At 33.3% G+C, this 19,696-nt stretch overlaps 1 protein-coding gene across 2 annotated transcripts; it reads right to left on the bottom strand.

Annotated features, from left to right (window-relative positions):
* Positions 1–207: 207 nt before the first annotated feature.
* On the bottom strand, positions 208–19,655 carry slc44a4 (solute carrier family 44 member 4). Of its 2 annotated transcripts, XM_043233000.1 has the most exons (23): positions 19,473–19,655; positions 14,574–14,622; positions 13,486–13,559; positions 11,975–12,053; positions 11,791–11,890; positions 10,849–10,980; positions 10,610–10,670; positions 10,407–10,530; positions 9,586–9,603; positions 9,272–9,355; positions 8,081–8,193; positions 7,661–7,783; positions 6,823–6,922; positions 6,551–6,643; positions 6,251–6,353; positions 5,121–5,380; positions 4,212–4,306; positions 3,310–3,413; positions 3,148–3,221; positions 2,340–2,410; positions 2,162–2,256; positions 1,037–1,121; positions 208–941 (listed from the first exon to the last, which is right to left on the bottom strand). In XM_043233000.1, exons 1-23 carry the CDS (start codon positions 19,516–19,518, stop codon positions 835–837), a joined length of 2,190 nt encoding a protein of 729 aa, XP_043088935.1. In that variant the 5' UTR covers positions 19,519–19,655; the 3' UTR covers positions 208–834. The 2 variants fall into 2 exon arrangements, with proteins under 2 accessions (XP_043088935.1, XP_043088936.1); XM_043233001.1 differs by lacking the exon at positions 9,586–9,603.
* Between the last annotated feature and the right edge of the window lie 41 nt (positions 19,656–19,696).

Raw genomic sequence — 19,696 nt, 5'->3', positions numbered from 1 at the left:
TTATTTTACGGCCAATTACTGCATAAATGTATATGAACTCATGTAAAAGTTAAAAGTATGTTGCATTTCCTGAAGGAAGTTTTTCCTTGAAACTCCTCTGACGTCAATCACGTTACAGATGCTTGCAGTATTCAGTTTCAGGTCATATGAATAAATTCAGCTGTTATTTTCCACCGATATCGGTCTATATTGAAAACAAGCACTCAGTAATATGCAACATTTTTATTAAATTTATGTCTTTAAATAAATATTCTGTTTGTTTCCAGTTCACACTAAATCACACAACTGAACAGAAAAATCATATAAAAATATGAAAAGAGCATGCACTACCGCAACTATAAAAACATTCAAAACTATGCCTTTCGTTCAAGCCTTTGGAGTGTCGGATATTCTCTCTTTTGCTGTAGCTTTAAAAAAATGTTCAGCGTTCTTGGAAGAAAACAGTGGTTTGTATGTGAAACACAGCTTTACTGTGCACGTCTCGCATATTAAAAGCATAAACCAAATTTATTACTAGAATGATAATAATGGCTAATAAAAGCTTTGGCTTGCATTTGCTTTGGAAGAAAAAAATAAAAATCACTGGCACATTTTCAGTAAAAAGGGTTTCCAGCAGTTTGGATGTCATCAATCTTTGGTGGCTTTGAGTTACACCAGATTCTGTTGAAAACAAAGCTCTGAGATCAAGTCCCAGAAAATCTCAGTAACAAGTGTAAGAAAAAAAATAACATGTTTAAAAGCGTCTGTGCATGGATTCACTGGGATCTTCAAGATTGGATTGAAAGTGACGGTGCTTGAGAGAATGAAGTCAGAAAACCTTCATCTTCATCTTCATCAGCCCGTCTTGGGCGCTTTGTTCTTCTTGTTGAGGATCTTCATCAGGTTCTTGGACATGAAGTATGGTTTCTGTGGACTGCCGTCATTCCGCTCCAGGTCTTCCACTGAAAGACCGAACACACACACACACACACACACGTCACCTCAAGCTGTATATTCACTATATATTACACCTTGTGTGTGTGTGTGTGATACTCACAGAAACACAGGAAGAGTGTGTCCACACCCATGTTATACACACTGAAGAAGCCGTGAGCGATCAGATACGCACCGAACACCACAGTCTGTCACACATTACAAAACAACACATTTTACACTGAATTAAAGTATATCAATCAAGTATGAGTTTTAAGAGAAACATTTCTCGTTCTGTATATATTTCACCTCCATTAAAAAATGCATTTAAAATATTTACAGTAAATTTACTGTAAAACTTTTCCACAATGTTTTAGATTTTATTTTAACCTCAAAATTAATAGTTTTTTTTAATGAATAAATAAAACAATATTTTCCATATACTAAAAATACAAACTAAAAAAATATACTTTTCATATTTCATAATTGAACAAGTTCTCAAATAATGTATAAATAATCATTTTATAAAATACAAAATGGAATACATTTTTATGCAAGACATAATTCTTTTAAGTCTAATTTGCATTATTAGATTTGCAGTATTAGATTTTGCACTTCATGAAAATATAAATTTTCACCTCAAAAACCAAACAAATATTTAAATAAAAACATAATTTCTAATAATTTAGCAAAATATTTTTCTTGAGTCTAATTTGGCTCCAAATGTTTTACTTTTAAAGATCAACGTAAGAGATTAGGGTATATTTAGGTTTTGATCTCATAACAAACAAAACAAAAAAAAAAAAAAAAATTATACATATATATATATATATATATATATATATATATATATATATATATATATATATATATATATATATATATATATATATTTTTTTTTTTTTAATTGTATATGATAATACTTTTTGCATAAAATTTTGCATTAAAACAATGCCAAGATTTAGATTAAATGCATTACATCATATACCACTATCAACTATAAAGACTTGATTTTTGTTGATATTTTGAGAATCACAACAAAAGATGTAATCGTCAATGTTACACTGAAAAAAAAAAAAATTTTTAAAGGACAAGTACACAAATAACATTTCTGGTGAAATAGATGACAAGTTAGGTGATATTCAGCTGACCGCACACGAGCGCTGACCAATCAGAATTCAGCACACAAAGACAACAACAACGTAAATGTCAGTTAGTTTCCGTTTGAGCGAGTGCAAACCAGTCTCACAATGATGGGCATCCAGTAGTAGTTGAGAGCTGCCGTTTGAAACGTGGTTCCTGGCGTCTGAATCCTGCCGGAGAAGAAGAAGAACGCCAGCACGCCTGAAAACAGAGCAGGACAGGTCAGTCACCCGCTTGGGCTCCAGAGACCCAGACTCCAGAGTCTGAACATGAACGTCTCTCACCGACTCCACCGACCACCAGCAGCTTCCCGAAGAACAGCAGCAGATCCGTCACTTTATCCAGAACCACCACCCTGGAAAACAACACCCACCTCTTAACTAAACCTCCTCATTATTTCAAAGAGAAGAAAAGTCATTGCAACTAACTAACTTTTTTTTCTCAGTAATGGGAAATTGCATAAAACCAAAAATCTTTTCATACAAAAAAATTATTTTATTATTAATTACTAAATGGAAGTACTGTACATGAACTTATTTACATAAAACAAAATAAGGAAAATAAGAGAGATTTTAGGTAGACTTTCAATGAACCTCCATATAAAATTAATAAACAGACTGGAAATAATAGAATTTTAATTAAACCTCATGAAAACAAATTTTACATCATGAAATAAATACATTTCAAGCAATAAATAAAATAAAATATAAAATATTTTTATAATAAATAAAAAATGTTTTACATTTACATTTTGACTGAACTTTGTAAATATGAGTTCGTAACTTGCGATTGTAAATATAATTGAAATAATTATATTTATAATTGATAAAATAATTGAAAATAAATCGAGGGAAGCTTTAAGGCCACTGAGTCCGAAATTCATTAATGTGTTTTTTTCTCTAATTTTTTCCGTCATCCCTACGGATGCGAAATTGCTGGAAATTGATCTGGATCCGAATTTTTTAAGACGAACAAAAACGATGGACTTTATTCCACGGTAGGAACAAAAACAACACAACAGCAGTTATATATAAACGATCAGTTCAGAAGAAGAAAGACTGAGAGCCTCCAGTGAATGAGAGGAGAACTCACCGTACAATGTTCCTCATGAGCAGAGAGAACGCGTTCTTGGCCGACACACAGAAGTTCTTCCCGTATATGGCGATCTACAAACCAGAGAAACACTCACATTTATTCTTTTATTCTCTCGCTCGGCTGATTTTATTTTATGTGTGTGAGAGCGGTATCATGTACCATGATGTAAGCGTTTCTGTTGATGAACTTGATGAATTTCTCCAGACACCAGAAGCAGCATTTCAGACAGCACATGATGAAGCGTGTGCACGGATTCTGAGCCTCTGAACACACACACACGCACACACACACACACACACACACACACACAGGGTTAATCATTCTGAAACGCCTGCCTTCAACCAAACCAGAGAAGTGCATGGTCATATCAACTTATGAATGATTGTAAATACAACAACAACACATACAAGTAAATCTAGACAAAACACTTTCTGTGTATGAAAACAATATTTGGTCCCACTTCATATTACTATGTACTTTTAAATGAATCATTTGGTACATACATGTTTTTACATTGTGCTTGCATCTTTTACTTATATGTAATTACATATTTAATTAATTTCTGTAATTACATTAACAATTACACCTTAACCCACCTTTAAACCTACCCATACCAACTAACTTTACCCGTATCCCACCTAAACAACAGAAGTGTTCGTAATACAATAAGTACATTGTATTTATATCTTTTTTATGTAAGTACATAGTAATTAAAGCTGCTGATATAAAGTGTGACTGAACATTTAGTCAAGTGTAGAGCACTTATTAGCATGAATGAATCTAAAAAAAAAAAAAAAAAAAAAATATATATATATATATATATATATATATATATATATATATATATAAATAAAAATTATAAATGTTTTACATAATACCTTAGTTTTATATATTTTAAATACATAAATGAATAAGTCAGGAAAAAAATAAACATTAAACTTACTACCATAAAAAAAAACATATGTTTGTGTGATTTTAATTACACTAAAAATGACTCTCTGCGATACCGACACACTAAAGAGCAAAGACAAATCTTTAAGAAGTGAAGGATCTTGTCTGACCTTTGAACTTGTGGTCCAGATACTCCAGAATGATCCTGACGATCTGCACCAGCGTGAGAATGAGAGCGCCGAACGCCAGAGAGCCCACGTGATACCTGATACAGGACAAGACATAATAAAGAAACCGTTTCTTAAAACTCATTTATACTCTTACTGAAATCAACCCAGTTTTTATTATATTGTGTTTTCTATTACAAAACACTCTGAAAATGAATTTTATTTTATCCTTACATCACCAAAACTTAATCAAAATAATGTCAACCAGTAATATCAAAGACTAACAACCACAAACCAAAATATGAACAAATATTAAAATGATGTATTAATGGTTTATAACAACATATGTGATAATGATGATAATAACAATAATAATAATTATTATTAGTAGTAGTAGTATTATTATGAACATCATCTGCAGGTTAAGACTAGTCTTTAAACTGAATTTTCATTATAAAAGAACAATATAATTTATTATTAGAAGTAGTAAAATTTGTATTAGTAGTAGTATTATCTCCATGTTAAATGAATAAATGAATGTATAAAAATAAATATATAAACGGATAAAAAACTCTTGAGCATTTAATAAACAACAAATAAAATTATTATTAAGACATTATTATTATTATTATTATTGTTACATATACACATCCACATATATATATATATATATATATATATATATATATATATATATACATGTGTATATATGTATGTATGTATGTATGTATATATGAACAAACATTAAATAGCAAATGATTGTTATTATTACTATCATCATTATGATCATAACTATTATTAGTAATATTTACGCTTCAGATAAATAAAGCACTGTACTTGTTGTTCTCCTCTGAATGTTTGGTCTCATGACAGAAGTAGAACAGATGAAGTATATTCCTCAGCTGATCTTACCGCAGCGCTCTCATGAAGGACTGGGTCAGAGGGAATGTTGGGATATCTGCCGGTTTGCTGAAGGCCCAGTAGTAAGAGCCGAAGGCCCCGGCGAGGGTGCAGTGACCCAGAGCGATGACGAAGTTCACGCACCACAGGAACGCAACCACGTTATAGATCTGAAGATTGAAGAGGTTCCTCTGAAACAAACCCTCCTCGTTGTAGTTGATGAAGACGCAGCGGGCGGACGGACACGTGGGGTACAGTGTACCGTTAAAGGTCTGGGGAGAAAAACACACACACACACACACACACACCACATCTCACTTATGACTCCAGTAAACTCTTCTTCAGAGTCAACATAAACCAGACATGCCCAAACCACAGACCTCAGCTCAGGCCACTAGAGAAGAAAACAAGAGCCTGGCAAGCAGATTTTCAGTTCGTATTTGCAATTTAGTTTATTTTTTAACTTAAATAAAAAAAAAAAAAAAAAATCTATACAAGTGAAACTGATAAAAACAATTTGAAGATGAAGGAAAAAAAATAAAAATTTAAAAATATTATACATTCCAAAAAGGTTAAATATAATATAGCAGGATTTTCTAATCAGTTTTACATTTAAGTCATTTTTCTCCTCATGAATTTTATACAACCATTTTGTTTTTTTTGTTTTTATTTTTTTAAATAAATAAATTATTACTTGTATTCATGAAGGGTGCATTAAATGTATCAACAGTAAAACAGTTCTAACGCTAGAAAAGGTTTTCACTTTCAAATAAATTCTGTTCTTTTGAAGTTTCTATTCAACAGAAAAAAAGATCAACTGTATCAGCATTGAAAATAATCAGAAATATTTCTTTAGCAGCAAATTAGTATATTAAAATGATTTCTGATGGAATCAGAAAATTCAGCTGTGCATCACAGGAATACATTTAATTTCACAAATATTCACTTTTTTTTTTTTTTTTTTTTTTTTTTTTTTTTTTTTGAAATTCAGATAATTTTTCCTATATTTGTGTTTTCGAATAAATGCAGCCTTAGTGAGAAAAACCTTAAAAACATAAATGTATGTATGTGTACCCGTTTGTACAGTATAAAAAACCTCTGGAATGAAAACGTGTGTGTGTGTGTGTGTGTGTGTTACTGACCTCTGGGCTGCAGGTCTCGTTGGCTCGTATGGTGCTGCAGTCTCCCTGGGATGTGTTCATCGCCACCACCTTATAGACGGGAGCACCGGATGTAGCCAGGTATCTGACACACACTCAGTTAAAGATTCACAACACACACGCTAATAGAAACATTACACTAAAAATATTTTTGTACTTGGTTTGCTTCAGTTTGCTTCAGTGCAGTTCACATCTGCATTTTTTCATTTTTTATGATGCTTCGATCCAGATCAGTTTACACGTGTGTGTGTGTGTGTGTGTGTGTGTGTGTGAGAAGGATACAGCGCCGTGATGCCCCAGTACGACACACACACCAGCAGCAGCACAAACGTGACGATGGGATAAAACAGAGTTGACATCATGTGACCCAGTGCTCTGAAAACACACACACACACACACACACTTACTCAGTACTCAAGTCAAACTCTGTACTTTTTCCAATTTAATTCAAACATTAATATGTTCATATAATTAATGTGATCAGTTTTAGATTCTGCTCTACATGTACGACTGCTTGTGTGTGTGTGTGTGTGTGTGTGTGTGTGTGTGTTTACTTGCTGGTCTCCTGTATAAGAGCGATGGCAATGAGAATACGAGTCCTCAGGAAGATCAGCGCTAGCAGCAGAATGGCCTCAACGATACACAGAATTATCACTAGAACACAGACAGGACTATCGTCACTGATTGAGGTTTTCTTAGAAATAAAATAAAATAAAATAAAATAAAGGCAAATTCGCTATGAACTATGACCTTTTAAATTTGTCCACTGAAATTGAACAGATAACTGAAGCACAAATGTATTGACAGGTTGTTTAAAATTAGATTATAAGGGAAAGTATATTTAAGGGATATATATAAAAAAAAATATATATATATATATATATATATATATATATATATATATATATATATATATATATATATATATATATATATATATATATATATATATCTTAAATAAATAAGGATTAGGTCTATGAATGTTTCTGTAATTTTTCCATACAATTCTGAATAATTATTATAAATTTGTGTATGAGTGGATAAAAATAAATAAACAAACAAACAAATATATACATGTACATATATATAATATATTTTATTATTATTACATTTCAATTCAATTACTATTCATTTTATTTGTTAATAGCATTTGTTTAATGCATTTGTTTTTTTATGATGATTAATTCCTTCATTTATCATTGTACAACTGCACTGGTCAATTCTTTGGCAATATACATTTTAGATTCAATATAAATATATAAATATAAATTCTGAGGTTTTTGTTGTGTATTGTGAACTTGAAGGAGAAACTGAACTGAGCTGATGCGGTTCTACTATTCTATTGAAACACGAAAGTCCCAACAATGATAAAAACCAAGTGCAGTTACTCACAGAAGGCCAGCCAGGTGTCTCGCACCTGCAGATAGACCTGTACGTTAGTGGTGAAGCCCACGTTATTGAAGGTCAGGCTGGAGCTCGCCAGGGTCATGTACTCATTATAACAGTACCAGATACCTGACAGAAAACAAGGGTTTACAGTCAAATAATACAAGAACAAGATGTACTAGATGTACAAGAGTTACTTCCTGACGTTATTCATCAACCATTCATTAATCTCTAATGACTTCATGTGCTATCTAGCATCTAGTACGTTATTAAAGCGTGTGATGTTTCCGTGAGATCTCAGGTGAACCAAACACATCAGATGCGCATTGTTTCTCACGGCTGGTTAGGACAAAAAACTCTGATGAACACGTCAGATATGAGATTCTCCACAGCTGGGCAGAACACACTGTAACAAGTTCAACATACCGAAGGCCCCGACCGCCAGAACGCCGAAGATGAGAACCCAGACGAGAACCGGTGCCGTGAAGCGCAGCAGCAGCAGGAAGAGGACGCTGACCACCATCGCAATCACCAGACCTCTGACACACAGACACAACATCAGAAATACGTGACCCTGGGCCATACAACCAGTCATAAGGGACAGCACTTATAAACTCAGATTTATATAGTTTCGTTGCTGTGTGGTTTGTTCTGATAGGAAAATAAATGGTTAAGATATGACTGTATGAAGATCTGGAATCTGAGGGTGCAAAAAGAAAGTTGTCCAAATGAAGTTCTTAGCAATGCATATTACAAATCTACATTACATTTTGATATTTTTATGGTAGGAAATCTACAACATATCTTCATTGAACATGATCTTTACTTAATAAAATGAAAATGTATAACTCTGATCCATACGGTGTATTATTGCCTATTGCTACAAATAAATCCTACATGTGAGTCACAATAATAAACATCAAAGTGTGCAGACTATTCAAGTATTTTAACTATTTGAAGTGCAGCAGCAGTGATACTCTGATAATGTTCAGTAATTAAATACAGGCAAATCTAAATTACAATTACTAAATCTATTCTTAAGGTGATTTCATTGTATACTATTTTATGACAAAACTGTTTATTAATTACTATGATGTAGCTTTCATATTAGTAGTATTATCATTATTATTATTATATTATTATTACATACAAACTATTATTTAATAATATACAATCTATGTATATCATTTAAAATAAATTTAGGATTTTATCATTTTATGCACACAAATTGTTTTGATTATATATATTCTTTACTAAGAACATGCATGTTGTTAAACAACACTTAATAATACATTATAATATTTAAAAAAGCATTTAATAATAAAAAGGCTACTTTTTATAGTATGCTGTTTTATAAAACTTATCTTTATCTTTTCTTTTTATAAAAATCTTAACAATGAAAAATAGTATAGAAACATAAAAGAATCGTTTATTTTCTTTAGCCTATGGTGTGGCCTGAGAATATTGGGTTGCATCGTTGTTTATGTTTTTTTTGCATGCTTTTATTTGTATTTGATATTGTTTGAGTACGTGTAGAAACTGTACATCACTTTGGTTCAACACTTGTATTTAAGTGTGAACTTGATCAATGTAGGATCTGAAGAGAGCTGGACTCACGCTACGATCCACTGCCACGACTTGGCGAAGTCCTCGAAGATACGCAGGCCGACGTCTTTGATGTTGAAGCTGTTGGTGACGTCGCTGTGAACACAAACACGGTCAGAATGATCTCGGTGCGCTCCGGCACACACACACACACACAGACCCATGCGTCCCGGGGAGGAGGGCAGCTTTGGACCCTTTGTAAAGCTGCGCAGACTTTACAAAGCATTTGTCAAAGCTCACAAATGAAGCTCTGGAAGAAGCTCTAAAAGCACTACAGCTACTCCTTCACCCTACAGAGACACACACTAAACACATCGGTCACTCACTGTGTCGCCCCTCCAGCACTGACAACAAGAGAGACACGCGTCAGGATCACACACAGTAATAATCCTACTGAGGTCAGTGTATGAGACCGAGTTCACAACAGAAAAACAACAACAATCGACAGCATGTACTTAAATAGCTATTTTATACATCAGATGATATCCGATGGATATGATGGTTGAATCTGAATTATGCAAAACAGATAATGTGATTGATCGCAAAAGAGACAGACAGAAAGACAACTGGTTTAATGTTGTTAAATATGAAATAAAATACAAAATAAAAAATAAAAAAAAGATAAAAATGAATTAAAACAGAAATGATTAATAATACATTTCTAAAGGAGGAATGATATTTCAAATTTATTTTCACTTATACCGTTTTTTTTGCGGAAATACAGGTGATTTAGTTATTTTTATTAATCATTTTATTTCGATGTTTTCTTTTTAGTTCAGTGTAATCTTATTTCTGTCACCAAGACACATCTTAAGGGTTTTTTTGGTGTTGTTTTTTTAAATATATATAATGTTTCAAGATTCTAATTCTTTAATCGTTTTAGTATTAATTAATAATATCACTGAGTTATTTTATTATTATTTATTAAAAGTTAATTTATTAATTGGATGATTTATTTTATTTTAAGTTTATATTTTATATGTATTTATTTTATTTTAGTTTTGATGAGTATGGATGTATCAGTCAACTACTAATGTATAAATTAGGATATTTCAGTCTATAACAAGTACTAGTGTGTTCTTCATTTGCGTGCGTGTGTGTGTGTGTGTGTGTGTGTGTGTGTGTGTGTGTGTGTGTGTGTATTTACCCTGTGGCATTCCTGATTGCTGCCAAAGTCCCATTTGCATCCAGCCCAGAAAGACTGAAGTTTGAGGGAAAGTTATTGGGACTATAGGCACTTCCTCCCAAACTGGGCAAACACCGACCCAACACTGAGCAGACAGACAGATGGATATTACAGAAATGAGTAAACCACACGCTGTTCTGCGTTCTTCATCTTCTGTCACTCACCGGAGGTGGTCGGTATGTAGAATGAGGGACACAACTCTTTATTGACAATGTCCATAACTGACTGAGAGAGAGAAAACAACCACATATAGGCACAGATCATGCAATATGAATACAGATAATTAAATCAGTCATACACTTTGCAGCAGCATGGAAGTAATGATGGTTTAATAAAAGCTAAAAGAAAGTCACACAGATCGCAAATGACAATCCCGTCATCATTCTCACACACACACACTTACATATGAAGTGCCTTGCAGCTGGAAGGACGGGACGCAGTACTCCGGTTTGAAAAAATCAGCTGGTTTAGCTCCTGAAAAGTAGGCGCTAGGAGGCAGAACCCAGAACTCTGACGGACACGTCTGCACACACACCTACAAAAACACATTCAACACGATTCACAAAACTGCCTTTTTAGAGCTACCCCTTCATTTATAACTTTCTCAATATCTGTGATAAGAATTTAGAGTTACACATATGAATGTTGAAAATAATATTAGAGTTGTCTTTCAGGAGAAGAGACTACAGGATATCTTTAACTGATCAGTATTTAATATAATTCAGTTATTTATTTATTTTTAATTAATATATTTTTATTATATGTTATTACATTTTCAGTATATATTTCAATTTTAGATACAGTTTTAGTCATTTCATTGCGTGTTATTTTATTAGTATTTTAATTAAATATGTAGAGAAGGATGCTTATAGAAATATATACATACCTACATTAAATTACAATAAATTACACAAACACACACACACACATGTGCTGTCAATCGATTAATCACATCCAAAATAAAATGTTTTTTGTTTCCTATGTAAAAAAACTAAATTACTACTGTATTTTTTCTCTAATAGATAGTAACTTTGTTCTACATTTTTCTAATATATATTAAAACTGAATATATATATATATATATATATATATATATATATATATATATATATATATATATATATATATATATATATATATATATAATATATATACGTATATAATATATACATTTAAGTTCCTCAAGTTACTAAATGAGAAGTGTTTATTATTTCAGCTGATGTTTTTAAGCAACTATAATGTTAATCTCATTTGAACAGTTTTTCATATGCACAGACCTTACCCAATCACACAGTTACATGCAGTGTTCAAAGCAGCTGTACACGTCCCGTGGATGCAGCAGTACCTGTGTGGTGGGACACTGGAGCCCCTGCAGAGCGGCAGCCATGATGTTGGTCGCTGTGGCACACTTAAGGATGTCAAAGTACATGACGTTGGGTTTGTCCCTGAGAGACAGACGGACATGAGCATCAAAACGCTGCAAACACACTGATGACCGACTTGTGCAGGACAAGCGCGGCCGATCTCACTTGTTCGGTCCGACTCCGCAGAACATTCCCGTGGAGTTTCTGGGATACAGCACGTGTCGAGGGTCTCCGTACAGCCAGGCTGCAATCACATCGAATACACACGTCATTACCAGAACACACGCTTATTCTGTGATATTACGTGCAGAGCAGAGCTGAATTAAGACACCATTGTTTTCAGCTGAAATTGAGTTAGTCATAAGAATTAATAAACTTACAATGCAATATTTACACAGTTATTGATATGAATCTGTGTTTGATAAAACACTAGAAATAAATGTGACTTGATTCGAGGTTGCGTAATACTACCTTTCACTGTGTTTAAAGGGGTTTTTAGACACTTGGCTTCATGCAGCCCATAACAACACTCCTGAACCATGCTTCCTTTTCTCTTCAACGCTTCAGTAATTAGTTCTACGGAAAGGTCCTTAGACTCTAATTAGTGTTTTGTTTGCTCTTTATTATTATCTCAGAGACAGTTCAATGATATCAACCACAAAATCACAGAGGTCAAGAGTAAACATTATTTAGATGATAAACCATAAACCGTTATATATGTAAAAAGGTATGACAAAACTTATAATAAAGTGTTTATATTTGAAAAATATTTCTATTCAAAAAAAAAAAAAAAAAAAATATATATATATATATATATATATATATATATATATATATATATATATATATATATATATATATATATATATTTTTTTTTTTTACATTACATTATATGAATATAAATATACACATGATATACACATGTAAATATTTTTAAAAAATACTGTATGTGTTTATATATACACATTAAAAAACACACAGTACATCTATATATATATTATGTGAACTAAAGCTTTTATTTTGACAGCGCTAAGTATAATATAATATATAAATAAAATAACATTTGTGCTACTGTCTTTTGTTAATATTTTATCTAGAGCAAAATGCAGGATTGTCTCCCTTTCATTTAATAAGTTGTTATTTAAACTGAATTAGGCGCGACACACAGGAAGTTGAATCGCAATTCCAAGAAAACACACGGGTAGCATATTCTGGGAAATTAAATGGTCTTTCACCTTGATTTACAAAAGGTCACTTCCTCACAATAAAATTAGAACGCGGTTCCACGCTCCGTTTGCAACTGTAAAATCAGTATTTAAAACTGAAATAAAAAAATTCTAATTAAACTCTAAATTCTAAATGTTGTTATGGTTTTAAAAAGGCAGTTGAGTTAAGAAATAAAATCAAATGTAAAATTACTCTGAATAAGGTACATTTCTAAAGCTTTCTTTTAGAGTTTTTGCTGTAGTTTTATAACAAAATATATTTGGACTTCATATAAAGAGCTAAATAAAAGTGTGCTTGTGTTTCTGCTGAAAGTGGATACCCATAACCCCTTGCTCTCTCCAGTATTTACATACTGCACATAAAGGGAGGGCAGATGAGTTAAATTTCCATATTGCTTCCAGCTCAAAGTAAACACAGCACCAATGCACACAGCATGTGACCGAACTTACCCAGAATTCCTACCACCATGTAACCGGTGATGACCAGCATGAACAGAGCACAGCATATGATGTCCGTACAGCTCCTACGGACACACCACACACAGCTTACACCACTGCTCAAGGTCAGACTTCACCACAAAATCTAAAGATTTTACACATGAAGCATTGAAGGTACTCTCTCTCGGGCATTACAAGAAGAGATGAGATGTCTCTGCATCAGAACAGATTTGGAGAAATGTACTGCAGTATTGCATGGCCTGCTCAGCAATGGATGCTCTGCAGTGAATGGGTGCCGTCAGAATATGAGTCCAAACAGCTGATCAAAACATCACAATAATCTACAGGTAACCCGCACCACTCTAGTCCATCAGTTAATGTCTTGTGAAGTGAAAAGAAGCATGTTTATGAGCATCAAATTCAAGTCCTCTCTCCGTAATAACGATTATTATGGAGAGATTTATAAAAATAAATAAAAATCACATCAAAGTCCACTGAACTGTTTGAGAAGGAGCTTGATCTATGCATACACTATTTCCCTCTTAATTCAGACTAGACGCCCTTTTAAATATTATGGATAGAGGCTTGTATTTAAGATGGATTTCCATATATATATTACAACATTTAATTTTACAAGACATTAACTGACGGACCGCAGAGGTGTAGATTATTGTGATGTTTTAATCAGCTGTTTAGACTCTTTATATTCTGACGGCACCCATTCACTATTGCTGAGCAAGTGATGAAATGTCTCCAAATCTGTTCCTGCAAATAAATCAACTCGTCTATATCTTGGATGGTACATTTTCAGCAAAACTCTTTATTCCTTTACAATAAAATTTGCCATATCTAATGAGAATTATTAGAAATGTACAGAATAATCTTAAAACTAAGATAAAACATATGCATGCATGTACGCAATGTCGCAGTGCAAATCAAAATAGAATTTTTTCTTTAGATTTTACGGACATGCATTCATGAGACTGACACACACACACACACACACACACACACACACACACACACACACACACACACACGCACACACGCGCACACACGCACACACACGCACACACACACACACACACACACACACACACCTGTTGTGAATGGGGCCGGTGAACGTGGGGTCAAACTGAGCTGGTTCACCTGAAAACAAGCAGAGTTTAGATGGGTGGTTTATTGCTGGTGTTATGCATTTGATTCATTAGATAGAGTGTGACCTGCCATATTTGCATCCATATCATTTTTGGGTTTATTTGTTTGCTTTCATAAACCAGTTTAGCAGGAACTACAAATCAAAAAGAAAACCACTAATGAAGGTGAAACATTTAGTTCCCACTGAACGGCAGTATAGCGTGTAAAAACACCATTGTTATTTTTTAATTACATTAAGATACTGCTTTATTTGATTTACTTCATTTTCCTCGTTTGAGTGCGTCGAATATTTTTAGCATTTTGTTCCGTCTGTGATCGTCAGTCATCAGTAAGCAGTTTTTCAAATGTCAGAAGTTCAAATGTGAGTGAAGTGCATATTTTATACTTTTGCCCTTCTTGTAAACGGCCCTGCGGTGTGACAAAGGAATCTGCACAATCACGTCGGGGAGCGTGGAGTATTCTGAAGTATTTGTCACGTCATGTGACTGCGTGTTCGTCGCCTGGCAGCCGCCGTGTTTAGTGTTAGTTTAATGCTACGCACGGATATGAAAGACTCAGATACTTTACACTCTAAACAGCACAGGATACAGAGACAGGCCGAATAAAAACGGGATGATTTGAATATCATTTGAATTCTAAGATGCATCCAAACAACAAACTGGGTCAGTAATCATATCTCTGAGCTGCTCATCAGGACAGGTGTGCCGTGTGACCGGATCTTCAGGATCTTCCTGAATGTGATCGCTGCATATGAACGTCTGTGTTCACGTCCACATATGATTGTCTCAGCTCGGGTTCCACGTGAATGTGGAAGAAAGTCAAAAATAAATGTCAAGGGTGGGCATTTACGGGTTAATCCAGTTTTATAAAGGGACGTCAAAATGATATATTTTTTGGGGTATTTGTACCACATATTTCTCGAGGTGATTTCAGATTCTGGTTCTAAAAGTCTTATTTCAAAAAAATATTTTTTAATCTTTTATCTTTTCATTTTAAAAGTTCCCGTAACCCTGTAAGTGTTTTAAAATATATGATTATAGATTCTGGTTTTTGGGAAACATTTCTTTTGACATCTTCGTTTTTAAGGCCTTATTCCAAGAGACACAGAAATGCAATTTTAACCATTTCCAATGTTCAAAACTAAACTTACAGATAATACTCATACATGGGACTTAACAAAATAAAGTCTTTGACTGAAAAATGTAATTCTCATCAAAGCTCAACAAGTAAAAAGTATCACCATAATCCAAACTTATAGTTAATAATACTTGTTTTATCCGTATTAGTAGTTTGTAGATCAAGTCTGTGGAAAACTAGGATGTGTGAGTTTAATATCTGGATGCTTAGGCATCTAGTCAAGTTGTTGGCATGAGCCAGAAACACAACATCTGATCTGTCTGAGGATCTGTAGCCAAGTTTAATCTTTGTTCTTTCTTCTAATTGCTTAGATAAGTTACTCTGTAAGTGTGTAGAAAATTAACTTGCTTCGTAAACTGAAGGTTCACATGTCCGAATGATGCTGTAAATGAGTACGAATGGAGGAAGCGACAACAAAAAGCAGGAAACTGTTTCTTTACACCTGTGTGAGTCATGAGGCCACAGGAGTGCGGGTGAAAAGAGCGTATTCAACATAAACTCAACCACAAACACCTCATCGAATATTAAAGTTATTTCAACTCTGTTGACGTATATGTCATACAAAAGAATCGGCTTGATGAGAAATAATATATGTGTGTGTGTGTGTGTATATATATATAATTTTTTTTTTTTGGGTCTGTAAAGCTACTATATTATTACTACTTAAAATAATGTTTTCTATTTAAATATAGCATAAAATATAGCATCAAACGTATTCTTGTGATGTAAAGCAACTATTTCAACATCATTACTCCAGTCTTCAGTGTCAGAAATGATTCTAATATGCTAATTAGCTTAATGTTTTAACATTATAAATGTCTTTACCGTCACTTTTGATGAATTTTTTTCTACTGACCCCAAACTTTTGAATGGCACTGTACGTTTAAAGAAACTGAAACCTTGTGCCAGACCATGTCAGACCAACCTGTTTCTCAACCTCTTTATGTGCAATCCGGCATCATATTACACTCAACACACACACAAATAGTTATTTGCCTTCAAGAGACAGAACATGTTCTCTGTCAGAGACCTTTGCAGCATCTCGTAAAAGAAAGGCTGAGGATGTGTGTGGTTTTAGGAGGAGGTCAATGTGTGAAGCATTTCAGAGCTACGTATAAAACCACACACACACACACACACACACACACACACACACACACACACACACACACACACACACACCCTGATCAGACTTACGAATGTGTCCAGAGTAAACAGCAATGAACACAATATTACAACAATTCTGTAGAATTCAGGAGTAAACAACAGAAAAGCAGTCAACTGAGAGCTGAACCTCCTCACGTCTGAGCTGTATGTGATGCAAGTCAAACCCCACTTTTGAGGAGGATGTTATCAACGTCCAAATGATTCATAAACAGAGTAACAGGCCGGTCAGCTGTCTTTTAGGGTGTGGGTTATTCTGTCATTACTGGAATTGATTAAGTTGTGATCAAACAAAAGTAGCACTAGACCTATTGAAACCTACAACCTGCATCAGAAATGGATTAAGAATTATATATTATTAATATATATATATGTGTGAACAAAAAACATTTTTAAAAATAAAAAATATGAATTTAGACGATTCATTCAGGATAAGATCAGTAACATGGATTCAGATTAATTTTCATTTCACGGCAACTTCAATATTAAACGACAGAAGCCTAGAAGCACCTGACAAGTCTTCCCTCTGTGGAGAGCTGGAGTCTAATCTGAATATTGTTTAATAAATAAAGCATTTTTTGAGCTATGTTACATTTGATCATGATTTTCAGACTAGTGGAAAGAAAACATGCAATAAACACTTTAAAATGTTTCATTTCTTGCAGATAAAGGCTGTGAGTTTGTTCTCCACTTCAGCCGTATTACTAAGGCCTACTTTATACTCTTAAATGCTATTACATATTTTTTATTACCATATATTTGATATATGCTGATATATTTCCCCTTTATACAGTACTTTATTTATTTTTCGCTCGCAAACTTCTTGTATTTTTTTTTTTATTTATGGGTTAAAAACAAAAAGATTTCCAAAATAAAAAATAATAATAATAATAATAATAATAATAATAATAATAATAATGATTTTGAAAGATTGATTTTATTGTTTTTATTCAGTGTTCGCATTTATATTCTGGAATTTTATGCATATTGTGCATATTGTATATATAATTATTTGTATATTGACACATACATTTTTACATCCATAAACATGCATATTTAAAACTTGTTCTACAAACAATTTTTGCAATTCTTAATGTAATCGATCAACTTTAAAAGCATGGTGAAGCATGTTTTTTTTTGTTTTTTTTGTCAGTTATATATGTTTATATCTGGCTGGGGAGCCTAGCCTAAATAATTGATGTAGGTGTTAATGAGCGTGTGAGTTTACAATAATTAAAACTAGCTTTATTTATAGTATATTGTGATGTTCTCATTCACAGTAGCTAGGTAAAAGTGAGTCATCATATCTTTCAGGAAACAATTTGAAATTGTTTCCACGCTTCAACAAAACCTGCTATTAAGTTCTAAAATGGCATCAGCTATTCAGAAACAGTGCGTTCATCAATATCTGACTCCTTCTAGCTTAAATGTTGACCAACAGGCTTGTTACCCAGTAACTAAACCTCCAGAGAACCGTCTTATCTTCAGCATTCTCTTTGTAATGTGTGCTGGGTGAGCAGGAAGAAAATAAAATACCAAAGATCGCCCGACACGAACACCACAGAGAGAGCAGAACAAAAAAGAAGAAACCAAATCTTAAAGATACGTCTCTTTCCTGTTGCTTAAAGGTGCACAGGAAGAAGAGCAATGAGAATGAATGTCGAAACAGAGCTGAGAAAATGATCCATTATGGCATCGTAAAGCGTGTATACGACTTCGTTAACTATCACGGCATCATAAAGATAGACAACAGCATCTCAGACGGATGGGGTCTGTTTAAAAGAAGGGCTGGATCTGGTTCACGAGCTCGGCTTGTACAAAACAAGCCTTTGTTTGCAAGAGTCACTGTTAACACACACACACACACACACACACACACACACACACACTCACACTCAAGTTTACTTAACTTAAAGATGCGGCATTGTTTTTGTTGTCGTTGTTTTTGTTGCTAATTATAATAGACAGCAAAAAAAATAGTCACCCTAAACACAGGGATCCATATATATATATATATATATATATATATATATATATATATATATATATATATATATATATATATATATATATATATATATATATATATATATATATTTAAATATATATTATTCGTGAATACTGGATAAATGTTAATACATATAATTCATAAATAATAAGTCAAATTATTTATTAAATTATTATGTTTTACATATATACAGTTTATAAAATATAATACATTTAGAAAAGACTATTATACAGGCTACAATTCATATATTGAAGTAGTATATTGTATAATATACATTACATATAATTCTAATATACATATGAATATATAAAAATGACCTTTCACGCTTTTTTTAAATTAAAATCATATTATATAGACGTTCATATTGATTATATAGACGTTATTAAGTGTTGTAAATTTAAATAAAAACAATATGTTCTTCATGTATGGATTATATATTGTAACACTGAAGAACATTAGCAGAGACGAGCTGTTCATTCTAGCGGATCCTCAGGAGAAATGCTCTCGCTGTACTCAGAAGAAACACTCTTACCATACTCGGGGTTGTTTTGCTCTTCCTCCTGTTTCTTGCGGCCCATCTTTTCACTCCGCGATCATGTGTCTAAAATAACGCCGGTGTGAACTGATGTGAAGCGGTTTCACTGCTGTGCGCCGCTCATCTGACCCGCTCGAGTCCGGTCTCGTACTTTAGTTCTCTTGTATTGTCTGTAAATCTTTGGCGGAGTAACTAAGCGCCGTGATGACGTCACGCCGCTG

The sequence above is a fragment of the Puntigrus tetrazona genome, unplaced genomic scaffold (assembly GCF_018831695.1).
Source record: "Puntigrus tetrazona isolate hp1 unplaced genomic scaffold, ASM1883169v1 S000000746, whole genome shotgun sequence".
Classification (NCBI taxonomy): Eukaryota; Metazoa; Chordata; class Actinopteri; order Cypriniformes; family Cyprinidae; genus Puntigrus; species Puntigrus tetrazona.
The sequence above is the reverse complement of the archived record's forward strand: the minus strand, read 5'-3'. Positions and strand labels throughout refer to the sequence as shown.

Coding starts and splice junctions, on each gene's coding strand:
- slc44a4 (XM_043233000.1), bottom strand. CDS start 19,518: ATGGGCCGCAAGAAACAGGAGGAAGAGCAAAACAACCCCGAGTATG. Junction 14,623..19,472: donor GCAAAACAACCCCGAGTATG/GTAAGAGTGTTT, acceptor GCTTGTTTTCAG/GTGAACCAGCTCAGTTTGAC. Junction 10,981..11,790: donor TCCAGTGTCCCACCACACAG/GTACTGCTGCAT, acceptor GTGTTTTTGTAG/GTGTGTGTGCAGACGTGTCC.